This window comes from Corylus avellana, chromosome 4 (genome assembly GCF_965113065.1).
Source record: "Corylus avellana chromosome 4, dhCorAvel1.hap1.2, whole genome shotgun sequence".
Lineage (NCBI taxonomy): Eukaryota > Viridiplantae > Streptophyta > Magnoliopsida > Fagales > Betulaceae > Corylus > Corylus avellana.
The window spans coordinates 14,451,642-14,464,770 of NC_142493.1; the positions used below are offsets into that span (position 1 = coordinate 14,451,642).

At 44.6% G+C, this 13,129-nt stretch overlaps 1 protein-coding gene across 1 annotated transcript; it reads right to left on the minus strand.

The window, feature by feature from the left end:
• Positions 1–9,323: 9,323 nt before the first annotated feature.
• Positions 9,324–10,301, minus strand: LOC148586358 (uncharacterized). Its single transcript, XM_088515586.1, has 2 exons — positions 9,656–10,301; positions 9,324–9,532 (listed from the first exon to the last, which is right to left on the minus strand). Exons 1-2 carry the CDS (start codon positions 10,299–10,301, stop codon positions 9,324–9,326), a joined length of 855 nt encoding a protein of 284 aa, XP_088371712.1.
• Positions 10,302–13,129: the final 2,828 nt, after the last annotated feature.

Sequence of the window (13,129 nt, forward strand, 5' to 3'; positions counted from 1 at the left end):
TTGGGACTATATTGTATCTAAAGAAATGTTATAATGCAATCAAAAACCACATTTTGCCCATCAAAACCTACGTGGCAATCATTTTAAAATGAAAAAAATACTCTCTTCTCTCTCCCCTGTCGGCATCATTTCTCTCCTACTAGTTGCAGTTAAACAAATTGCAGTTTAAGTATTTTTTTTTTTAAAATAAAAAGACCCATGTTATCCCTTCAAACCCAAATGAAAAAAAAAAAAAAAAAAAAAAATCACTCCCCGCCTCCCAACAGCTCTGCTCTCTCTCCCCCACCCTACTCCTTTGGCGGCGACGCCCACGCCCACCCACCACACCAGATCAGAGCCGCCGTCCACCATCAGGTACTTCTCTCCCCACGCTCCTCTCTTCTAATCTCTTATTTTTTGCCACTGGCAACGCCTACACCACGCTTTGTTTTGTTTGATTTCGAAAAATGGGTAAGAATTTTAGGGCTTTGAAGTTACGAGTTTGAAACGCAATTTATGGGTATGTGATAGATTACCGATTGTGGGTGTTGAGACAGTTGTCAACCCTGGTAGCAACTTGATTCAAAGCCTGCTAAGAACGAAAAAAGATCAACAGTGACAGACCGCAAGATGGGGGGTGTGACGGTCGTGCTACCTCTAATGCTTGAGTGAGAGTTTGATTATGACAAGAATAATAAAATATGGAAATAATGAGCAATAATAACTGAGAGTAATAAGAGTAAGAAAATGAGTACGTATCTATTTTATGGGATGATTCCTCCATTTATAGAGGTTGTAAGTAGGTGAACTCTAGTGGGTCTCTCACTTGACTCCCTTGATACGTGGGAGTGGTTGAAACCGATATTATCCTTTGAGATAATATGGGAAATTTAAGTAGATAGGATATTATGTATTTAGACTCATTTTGGGAGAGATTTAATTAGTTATCCTTGATTTAGGATGTAATTCCTTGATTGGGCTGTTTGGAGAGCGATCATGCTCCCTTGATTATGGGGGTATGTGATTCTGCATGCAACCATCTCGATATGGTGCATAACTACACGCTAGGATGCGAGTAAAACACGATCGAGTGATCGTGTTAGGATTTTCTGAGCTTTGGGCTTTGATGCCTAGCGAGTCATAGGCCTCTTATAAGGAGTGGGCCTTCTGGTTTGGGCTTTGGGATATATTTTGTATCAATAGTACCGCATCATTCCCTTAGGTCACTATAGTGGCCTAATGGGAATAAATGGGGTTTCGTTTTTCTTGGGCCCACGATGGCAAAATAGGGCCTTCGTGTTTTTTGGGCCTCGTTCCTTTTTGAATTTTCCACCCATCTCATCTCTTCAATTTTATTTGGTGTCTTTTCCTAGTGTCCATCAATGCAACATTTTGAGGCGTGGTACGCCTTTTGAGGGACATGACCGTGGCCATAATGACAAAATACAGCACATGACTTCTGTCACCTATGGTTGACGCGTGTCATCCCAAAGTTTGCCCATATCCATGCGGACAGTACATCTTTTTTGCTGTCGTCCTTTTCAAGACGCTCAGTTTAATTATTCCAAGGGTCGCTTGAACTCTTTGGCGACACGTGGCCAATTTTAGCACGCATGCTGGTGTGATCGTTCCATCCAACGGCGTTCCGTTTCAGACGCTTTTAAGTCTACCACGTGACGCTTGGACTCTTAGTTTTTCTCTTTTTTGTCTATTGCCTTCGAATATCTTTTTATGATCCTGCTTACTCACCGTTTTTAGCGATGGAATTCAGTGGAGTTGCTCTTCGATCTCGCATAAATGTTTCAGATTTGGAAGTTTGCAAGGGGAAATATAAGTTCCCTGAAGGCGTTCGAATTCAAGTCCTTGAAGCCGGCGAAGGCACTGTAGGTCCTGAAAAATAGGGAGGAGATTTGTTTATCGCTCCAGATACTCGAGGCCAGTTTCGGGCTATCGGTTCCTAGGGTTGTTTGGGAAATTTTACACATTCTAAACTTGGCTCCTTTCCAAGTTGCGCCAAGCAGTTGGCAAGTTCTAATGGGGATGGCGATCCTTTGCCTGGAGCTACATAAGGACTAGGGACACCCACAGATCACGACGAGGGAGTTCCTTTACTTATACACTGCCTTCCTGGCGAATGATGAAGTGGATGACATATGGAAATTTCACGCTCGAAAGGCTGGGGCAGTCTTTGATCTTCCTTACCAGATTTCCAGGTAAAGAATTGGAAGGAGAAGTTTTTCTTCATTTCGCGGGGTTTCGAGTTTTTGAAGGTGAAGCTCATGATTTTCCATTGAGGTCTCAATGGGGGAGGATACCCCCTGGGGTTCTAGACTTGCCCGTTCTGCCGAACTCCACTCTTATTCGTCTTCAGGAGGCCATCAATTGGGCTAAAGATTACAGTACCCAACGCAACCTCTGGACTCATGGGGATTGCTTGATTCGAGACAAGCATATGGAGGAATCTCTTGGATACAGAGATTTGGCAGGTTTGTCTGAAAGCCAGAGGAGAGATCAAGAGCGTAGGGCTGCCAGGTTTCCAGGACGTTTCTTCCCCGGGACCATTACCAGCCGTCTTGCAAATGACCGAATTCCTAGTCGTCGTCCTAATTTTTTCAGGGAGAAAGCTCGCTTCATGATCATGATTCCAAAAGTGGATGTTGTTCCGGTTAAAGATGAGGGTCCTGCGAAGGGGGACGTGGAGCCTGTGGTCCCTGCTATGGACACAGAGGCAAGAATTCCTACTGCTGAGGAGGAGAGAAGGGCTGAGTCGCATGATGGTCCTACTTCTATTGGGTCCGTGGCATCGGAGGGCCATCAATGTGTAGCCGCAGACCCTATTTCCCCCGGGAATCATACGGTTGCGAGGCCCCTCAAACGAAGGCGTCTACGTAGAGGTTCCGGGGGCCCTTTAAATGTTGTTCATGTCATAACATCCAGCTCTGCTAATGACAGTGCCTTGGCAGATGTTTCTGTTAACGCTCCTGTTGGCGGACCAGGGGATCCATCTGCTGATAATTTGGAGTGTTCTTCTTCTAGCAAACGAGAGGGTTCACCCTTTGCTGAGGGATTAGAGAACTCTCCTACTAGTGGACCAGTGGACCAGTGGACCCGCCTTCTGCTTCAAGAGGTCCGTCTGTCCCATTTCCTCCTGGTCCACCTCCAACAGATGATGGAATCGGTGAGGCTGTTTGGATGATGCCTTTGGCTATTCAGCGACTTGGCCAGCCTGTGGTGCGTATGGTTTTTTCAACATTGTCTTCTTCAACAGCCAGCCAAACTGGTTCGCCTAGCGCAAGTGAAGGGGGCAGCTTTGGTGATCACGAGCGTGTTGGTGGATCTACTGTGGTGGTTGCGGAAAAAGCGCAACCCTTTTTGGAACTGAGAGCAGCCCTTGAAGATGATCAATCCGCTAAGGCTGCAATGGGAGATATGCAGCCTCCTATGCCTCTGCATGCAGCCCCTGAGGGTGATCAATCTGTTGGGGCTGCAATGGAGGAGATGCAGCCCCAGCTAACTCCGTGTGTTGCCTTCGAGGATGAACATTCTGTTGGGGCAGTAATGGAGGAGATGCAGTCCCAACCTTAGGGTGATCCAATGGTTGTGGAAGATACCGCTATTGGTACGGAGTCCGTTCATACGGAAGTTTAGGAGTCTTTTGAAGATGGCGACACGGCCATGTCGAATCTAACACCCCCCTTGGGAGATGTGGAGGAAATGCAGGTTCTCCTTGGGAGTCTTCCAGAAGCTGCTACTCCCGAAGTGTTTGAGAGTTTGCCTTCCCTTGGGGCGAACTCTGAGGTTGAAGGTCCATTTGGAGCTTTCGTCCGTTTGTTGGGGCCAGCATTAACCTCTGTTCCAATGGACCCTGCGGCTCTTCAAGTTTGCTCTTCTTTGGCACAGGCCGCTTTAGATGTTGTGGCCATATGTTATGGAATGACTCTGGGGCATAGGGCCTCTGACATGGCTAGCACTTCCCGGCAGCTTGCTGTGTCAAAGCTGGAGTTGAGGTTGGAGGCCGCTTTGAGGGAGAACTCCTAACTTCATGAACAGAACCGTGAGCTATTGTTGGAGCTAGAGAGGTAGCAATCCATGGAAGCCGTATGTACTGAGCGTATCCGCCTTCATGGTGTTTGTAGTGAAGCTGAGGCCAAGTCTGTGGCCAGCCGCAATCAAGCACTTGCAGCTGAGAATTCAATGATTTTCTATCGAGAGAGGGTTCACACGGCTGAGGAGTTGGCTAGGAATGCCCAATCTGCGAGATATGCAGCCAACGTGGCATTGCGGGAAGCTGAAGCAGAAATTCGGGGAGCTCGTGCTGCGCAAAGGCGTGATGAAACCAAGGCTCGTAATGAGGCCAATCGAGCCAGGAAAAAAGACTTGGTGGTTCGAAGAGTGAAAGAAGACACCACAGAAGAAAGAGACGAGTTTCTTGCTCATTTGCGTTTCTAGCATGGCCGAGTCCTTGCTCTCAAAGAGGAGCTATGGCGTGTTTTGGAGGCTAATCGTAGTAGTTGGAGGGGCATCTTTAGGAGCGGATTTAGGGTGTGCCAAAGTTTTTGGCGTGGAGAGTTTGGGCCAAGGAACCCTAAAACATTGAGTTGGCGGGACATCCCCATTGTGGTTCGACAGTCTTTGTTTACAGCCAGGGATCGGGCTCTCAGGATCGCTTGTCCGTCTGCTTTCCTTCCTCGCCCATCGGATGAAGGTGAAGAGCCCTCTGCTGAGGAGAATCCGGCTTTTGTAGATCTTGATAGTGAAGAAGATCTGTAATGCTTTTGTTTTGGACCCATTTCTGGGCCGCTGTTTATTTTAGTATTTTGCTTATGTACCTGCACTTTCCTAGAATGAAACAAGTTTATTAGTTTCTAAAATTCCTTGTGCTCATTGTGTGCTTGAATTTCTCTCTTTGTGTGGAAAAAGTTTGGGAAAAGGACCATTCCTAGGGGATCCTTTACGTTGTGAAACTGGGAGATTAGAAGAAGTATGTAGGCTACCCAACACCGTTTTAACTAGCTGTATAGAGGAGTACCGTTTTTAAACATGTACAGAGTATACCTCTACCAACCCGAGTGGGGTTATCACATTTTAGTTTTTCGTTATTTGAACGGAGGCGTTTAATTTGATGGCTACCCGACACTATTTTAACTAGCTGCATAAAGGGGTACCATTTTAAATATGTACAAAGAATACCTCTACCAACCCGAGCGGGATGATGACCCATCACCGTACCACAGTACCTTTGTTTCACAGTGGAGTTTCCCTTCTGATGTGTTTGTACATCTTTTTTCTGGAGATGGAACGAGATGTGGGACCGTTGAGTGATCCACCTAGAGTTATTCTTAGGGGGAAGCATCCCCGGGTTACCAGGGATTCTCCGATGCTTAAGTCAGTATTGGTGTATGGAATTTATGATGGGAAAAGAAATAAAGAAATGGATTTAAGTGAAGTTAATCACCTTTAGTTTGTTCGTGTTTCCCGCTCTTAACGCTCCTAATTTGTTCTCCTTTGCTTCTTTTTCTTGTTCAAGTTAGCTAATACGGCTCATACTTGAGGGATGCGGGCTAATACCCCTTGTTGCTGAATTTATTGATAATAATGTCAGAGGTGTTCAGCATTCCAGGGGTGAATCAGCTGTTTTTCGTCCAGTGTTTAGAGATGGTATGTCCTGGATCGTCGGTTGTCCTTCACCTTATACGGGCCTTCCCAAGACGGACCCAGATTGCCTTTAGCTGGATCTTTCATTGGAGGCATCTCCTTCCGTAGAACCATATCACCGTTTCAAAAACTGCGATGCCTTACCTTCTAATTGTAATATTTAGGTGTGGTTCGCTGGTAGGCTGCTATATGCATGGCGGCCTGAGTTCTTCTTTCATCAAGTAAGTCCAGACCTTCTCGCAAAGCCGCATCTTTTTCTTCTTCGTTAAAATTGGCTTGCCTGTGATTGGGCATTCCAACTTCGACCAGGATCATAGCTTCGCTCCCAAATGCTAGAGCGAACGGGGTACTCCGGTTGCTGTTTTTTTGGTCCTCTAGTACACCCATAAGACTTCTGGTAATTCTTCCGCCCATAAACCTTTGGCTCTGTCCAGCTTCCTCTTGATCATCTTGAAAATTGTTTTGTTAATCGCTTCGACCTGCCCATTTGCCTGGGGGTGTGCTGGTGAAGAGTAATAGTTGCTGATGCCAAGTTGCGAACACCATGCCCGGAATTGAGTGTAGGATACCAAACCGGCAGACCACATATCGCCACATGAAGTGCTCGATGTTTTTCTTTGTGATGGTGGCTAGTGCTTTAGCTTCTGCCCATTTGGTGAAGTAGTCGACTACTACTACAACAAACTTGACTCCTCCTTTTCCTGGTGGTAAGGGTCCTACGATATCTACCCCCCACTATGCGAACGGCCAATAGTGAATATTGATGTGAGATCTTCCGGCGGACTCCATGGAACGTTGGCAAATTGCTGACACTTCTTACAACTTTTGACCATGTCGTGTGCGTCTTGAGCCATTGTTGGCCAATATTGTCCCGCCCTTAGAGCTTTGTGAGCTAAAGATCTCTTTCCCGAGTGATTTCCACATATTCCTTTGTGGATTTCCCTCAAGACATAGCCTGCTTCTTCTTTGGATAGACATCGCAAGAGTGGATGTATAAAGCTCCATTTGTATATGACATCATTCTGGACAAGGTACCTTGCTACCCAACAGCGGACTGCCTTGGCTTCCGCTGGGTTCTCCAGAAGGTTTCCTTTAACAAGGTATTTCACAACGAGTTTAGCCCAATTTATATTGTGAATGGACAGTACATACCTGGAAACTTGGTGGTCCTCAATTGCTGGTGTTTCTGCTTTGTTTATAGTGGTTTTCTCCCCCCAGGGTGATTCAGAACTGGAAGAAGCCAGGTGGGCTAATTGGTCCGTCTTGACATTTGAGTCCCGTGCGCTGAATGCAGAATTTTGTAAAAGTATCCTTGGCGTCTAGTGCCTTTTGCAGATACAATTTGATTTTTTCTCCTTTCGCTTCATATTCACCAGTTAACTGGCCACCACCAGTTGAGAGTCGCTTTGTACACTTACACTGTTGGCTCCTAGTTGTTTTGCCAGATGGAGTCCGGCGATGAGCGCCTCGTATTCAGCTTCGTTACTTGTTGCCTGGAACTTGAACCGAATTGCGAATGATGACCCCATCAGGTGTTTTAATAACAATTCCAACTCCACTTTTTTCTGAGGATGATGACCCATCAACTTCAATGAACCAGGCGGGATTTGACTCACCTTCATTTCCTTCCTTAATGTCTTCTGTGAATTGTCCCAGGAAATCTACAACTGCTTGTACTTTTATTGCGGTCCTTGGGAGATACTCAATATCGAACTCGCCTAGTTCAACGGACCATTGCACTAGGCGACCCGAGGTGTTCGGCTTGTGGAGAGACTTCTTTAGTGGATGACTAGTATGTACCTTAATAGGATGAGCTTGGTAATAAAGTCAGAGCCGTCTGGCAGAGGTGATCAAAGCAAATGATAACTTCTCAAGTCTTGGATATCTGGTTTCTACCCCTTGTAGTATGCAACTGGTGTAGTAGACTGGTTTTTGCATTTTTCAATCTTCCCTTATAAGAACAAAACTGACAGTGGTGGCAGTGGATGCCAAATAGACATAGAGCGGCTCACCTAGTTCGGCTCTACTGAGGAATGGTGGTTTTGCCAAGTATTCTTTAAGGTTTTGGAATGCTACCTCGCATTTTTCATTCCATTCAAATGATTTCCACAATATTTTGAAGAATGGAGGCTTCTATCTGTGGAATGGGCTACGAACCTATTAAGTGCTGCTAGACGTCCCGTGAGATGCTGCAACTCTTTGGTATTACGAGGCGGCTGCATGTCAATAAAGGCTTTGATTTTTTATGGGTTTGCTTTGATGCCTCGCTGAGACACCGTGAAGCCTAAAAATTTACCATAAGACACTTCAAAGGCACACTTAGAGGGGTTAAGCTTCATATTATGTTCTTCTAAGACCTCAAAGGCTTCTTCTAAGTCAGTTACATGGTCACTAGTATAACGACTTTTAACTAACATATCATCAACGTAAACTTCAATATTACGGCCTATTTGCTTTTTAAACATTGAATTTACTAACCTCTGGTAAGTAGCCCAGGCATTTTTCAATCAAAAGGGCATGGCGGTGTAGCAATAAAGTCCTCTATCGGTGATGAAGGCTGTTTTCTGCTAGTCCGCCTGGTCCATCTTGATCTGGTTGTAGCCGGAGAAGGCGTCCATGAAGCTTAACAGCTCATGACCAAAGGTAGAGTCCACCAGGAGATCAATCCGAGGCAACGGAAAACTATCCTTGGGACAGGCTTGCTTTCTTCACCATTACAACATTAGAGATCTAGTTGGGGTAATCAACTTTTATGATGAACCCTACCGCCAGGAGTTTCTCTACTTCCTATGCTATCGCCAAGTTACACTCAGGAGCGAAACTCCTTCGCTTCTGGATTACTGGTTTGATATGAGGATCAACATTCAGCCAATGAGAGATTACCTCGGTGCCGATGCCAGGAATATCACTATAAGTCGACGCGAAGACTTCTCTGTGTTTCTTGAGGACTTGGATGAGCTTCTGACGATATTCTCCCGTCAAGTGCTGGCCATTCTGAACTACATGTTCCGTGTTGCTATCGACTTGGATTGGAGAGAGCGATTCTGCTTGCAGTAACTTCTGTTCATTTTGTGTGTCCACAATATCGATCATCATAGTTGCTTTGGCCTATAGATCTTTCAACGACGTCATATAGCATCTCCAAGCGGACTGTTGGTCGCCCCTTACTTCCCCTATCCTGGCTTCCTTCGGGAACTTCATTTTTAAGTGGTAGGTGGATGGGATCGCTTTCATTTTGTTAAGAGTGGTCCTCCCTAAGATGGCGTTGTAGGCCGAAGGACAGTTTACTACTAAAAATGAAACCATAATCCTAGTTTGACATGGGGGCGTACCTGTTGTGACTGGGAGGTCGATGGTTCCCACAGGGTGGACTTTGTCTCCGGCAAAGCCAATTAGAGGGGAAGTTACTGGTCAAAGCTTTTTCCTGCCAAACTGCATCAGATCATATGCTGGGGCGTACAGTATGTCTGCAAAGCTGCCATTGTCTATCAACACCCGGTGAATGGTAAAGTTGGCCAGAGCTAGCATGACTACAAGTGGATCATCATGGGGATGTTGTACTCCGTGCGCATCTTCTTCAGTGAAAGTTATATCAGACATCTACTCTGGTTGGCGAGGCTTCGGGGCTTTAGTTGGGCGGTCCATAATGTACACCTCCATTGCTCAGAACCGCTGGGTGTATGCCTCTCTCATAGCGTTTGTGGGATAGCCCCCTGGGAATCCTCCGAAAATTGTTCTGATTTCTCCTCTTGCGGCTGGCTGGGTTGGTTGTTCTTCTTGATGGTTTGTCCTTGGATTTGGAGGTTGACATATACCAGGACGTTCATTTGTTCTCTTCTGTGCTGGAACATCCTATCAATCAACCTCTTCAACTGGTAGCAGTCTTCTGTGTCGTGCCCTATGTCCCAGTGATATTCACAATACTTGTCTATTTTTCTTGCTTCTGGGGGTGATAGTATGGGATTTGGCCAACGAAATCCCGGGTGATTCTATACCTGCATTAACAAGTTAGTTGCCATACCTAGCACTAGAGGTTGGTGTTGGAGTTGGCCGTGTTGGAAGCGTGAAGCAGGTGCACGTGCCGGATATGTTTTGAACCGATTGTCAGCTTTACGAGGTCGCAAACTATTCTCTAATTGTCTGCTTTCTTTCTTCCTTTCTGGAGGTTGTTGAGATTGTTCGGCGAAGGCTCTTACTGTTTCTTCGCCATTGATGAATTTCTTGGCTCTCGCCATAAGCTCATCTAAATCCCTTGGGGGATCGCGCCTTACATCGGCCGTGAACGGATTGTTGGGCCATATACCGCCCATCAAAGCAGGGTGAACGATTCTCTCGTATGGGTCGTCGACCGTGAGCTTTTTGTAGTTGAATCGAGCTATATAGCTTTTTAAGGACTCGTCACGTTCCTGCTTGATGGTTAGTAGATATGCCGCCGGCTTGCGACACCAACGGTTTCCAGTGAAATGAGAAAGGAAATTCTTACCAAGTTCAGCAAAGGTTCCTATTAACTGGGGTTGCAGACTGCTAAACCAACGCTTGGCAGCTCCTTTGAGGGTGAGGGGAAATGCCCGGCAAAGGATTGTGTCAGATCCGGCTTGCAGCGTCATGTGAGCTTTGTAGGCTTTGAGATGGTCCGCTGGATCTTGGCTTCCATCATAACGATCCATGTGTGGCAACTTGAACTTCTTGGGTAGACCGGCTTCTATGATCTTCTAGGTAAATGGTAGATTTGTCACCAGAAAATCATGATTTGCGGAGCGAGAGCCATTCAATCGATGAGTTATGTTATCCAGCGTAGCTTGGATGGCATCCATCCGTGCACTACCCGTGGAACCATCTTCTAGGGTTGGAGGTGGCCTCGAAGGTCCGCTAGGCATTTATGGGTTGAGCCTAGCGTTCGTTGAGTCCTTCTCTGGGTTATGGTTCTCATAGCTTCTCTGAAGCAGGAGCTCCAAGGTTTCCATTATGTGCTCGTTCTGGGCCTCTAAGGTTCCCAGACGCCTACTATTTTGCAGGTGTGGGCCGAAGACAGGGGAGTCGGTGGGAACCTCTTCAATTTTGTGGTTGCCAGCATCATGTTCATTGACATTTTCTGGCTAGGGAGGAGGAACGTTGGTCATGTTGACTGTGTTTTCGGTTTGGCCTTGAGATCTCGTGCCTACCATTCGTGACTTTTGTCTTGTTTGAACTTTGGATCGATAGATGATCCTCGTTCCCACAAACGGCGCCAACTGTTGAGACAGTTGTCAACCCTGCTAGCAACTTGATTCAAAGCCAGCTAAGAACGAAAAAAGATCAGCAATGACAGACCGCGAGATAGGGGTGTGGCGGTATTGCCACCTCCGATGCCTGAGTGAGAGTTTGATTATGACAAGAATAATAAAATATGGAAATAATGAGCAATAATAACTGAGAGTAATAAGAGTAAGAAAATGAGTACGAATCTATTTTATGGGATGATTCTCCTTTTATAGAGGCTGTAAGTAGGTGAACTCTAATGGGACTCTCACTTGACTCCCTTGATACGTGGGAGTGGTTGAAACCGATACTATCCAGTGAGATAATATGGGAAATTTAAGTAGATAGGATATTATGTATTTAGACTCCTTTTGGGGGAGATTTAATTAGTTATTCCCTAATTTGGGGTGTAATTCCTTGATTGGGCTATTTCGAGAGCGATCATGCTCGCTTGATTATAGGGGTATGTGATTCTGCATGCATCCATCTCGATATGGCGCATAATTGCACGCTGGGATGAGAGTAAAACACGATCGACTGATCGTGTTTGGATTTCCTGAGCTTCGGGCTTTGATGCCTAGCGAGTCATAGGCCTTTTATAATGAGTGGGCCTTCTGGTTTGGGCTTTGGGATATATTTTGTATCAATCGTGGGCATGCAATTTCTGGGTGTGTTTTTGTCGATTTGCGATGGTTGAGTTTTCATAGATTTTGGGCATTCGGTTGATACCCAAATCCCAATTTTATGAAGATTTTGAGAAATGATGCCATTTGTTTAACTTAACTATGAAGATTTTATGAAATTTTATGAAGATTTTGAGAAATTATTTGTGTTTATCTTAATCATACACAAAACTGACGAACGCCCAGGAGCACCCAATGCCACCACCAACGACCGGCACCACCCCCACCGACAACCCACCACCCAACCAGAAAAGAGATAATTATTTTTTCTTTGATTTCATCTAGTATTTCTCATACATCTGCATTATTCTTTATTTCCTCTCTGTATAAATATTCAACAAAACTGTTTTGTTTTTTCGTGTCTACTTAATCTGACTCTAGCTTATATTCATCAAAACATCAGCTTTCCCAATTGTGTTCTTATTGAATAAATGTGTTGTGCAGACATACTATGACATGGAGCATGCCCAAAGACCTTGATGCAGCTGCATGGAGAGATCATATATATGGACAAATTCATGACAAAGACAAAAGTCAATTTTAGGTTGTGTAGAAAAGTGTGAATCTTTGCTACGCTTGGAATTTGCCAACATCTCCAGTGTTAATGACTTTTGTTGGTGTTCTTCAAAAGTTTAGTTTTAGATGTTTGTGAAGATGTTTATGTTTTGTTTTGTGGAGAGGCAACCCAAAGCAATAGCAAAGGAGAAGACAATTTTCTGTTACACGATGTACTGCCTATTTTTGGCAATGTCATGTGGGGGTTTTGTTCTAATCTTGTGGGTATCACTTCGCATTTAAGGAAGTATGATTCAAGTGACTCAAAATATAATCTTTGTCCATGACATGAAAAAGGAAAGAGGGAAAAAAATCTTTAGTCGAAACATGTTCAATTTATTTACAAAATATACAAAGAAATTCTATTGCATGACAAGATAGATACAAATTAATATATAACCTATTACTAGGAAGGACAAAAATGCACCAAATTGTGCTATCTTTTGACAGAAAACTGAACTGAATATTGATAGAGAACTTTTCTTTTTTTCCTTTGCCTCTCCATTTTGAACATGGTTGGGAATTTCCTGAGTCATGATTATGGACTTAAAGCACACAATCGAATAGACTTCTAAAGATACAAACTCCATAGACCATAGCATTGTTTTTCCCCCAAACACTACACGTTTCGGCATGCTTATAGATAAGCTCTAGAATGGTCAGAAAAAATGGAAACTTCATCATTGTATTTGCAAGAATGAACATAATGATTATTCAAAACTGAATGAAAACTTTAGAAAATCTAAGGCATTAACAATCTAAGATAGACTGCACTGCATTCAGGTCACCAAGCCGACCTGCAATGTGAAGATTTCATTCACTTAACCCTCTCATCCACACAGTTTTTTCTACAAGCAGGTGATAGGCCTAGGCATTACTTTACTTTACCTTCAAAAATTTTGGAGGTTACCCCCACCCTCCTATAGTCTAATCCCCACAAAACCCAAATGGCCAAAACTCATAACATTGATCTGACAACAAAACCATGACAAAGAAAGTGATGAAATTCTTACCAAGAT

Coding starts and splice junctions, on each gene's coding strand:
- LOC148586358 (XM_088515586.1), bottom strand. CDS start 10,301: ATGGATCGTTATGATGGAAGCCAAGATCCAGCGGACCATCTCAAAGCC. Junction 9,533..9,655: donor ACACCAACCTCTAGTGCTAG/GTATGGCAACTA, acceptor ACTGGGACATAG/GGCACGACACAGAAGACTGC.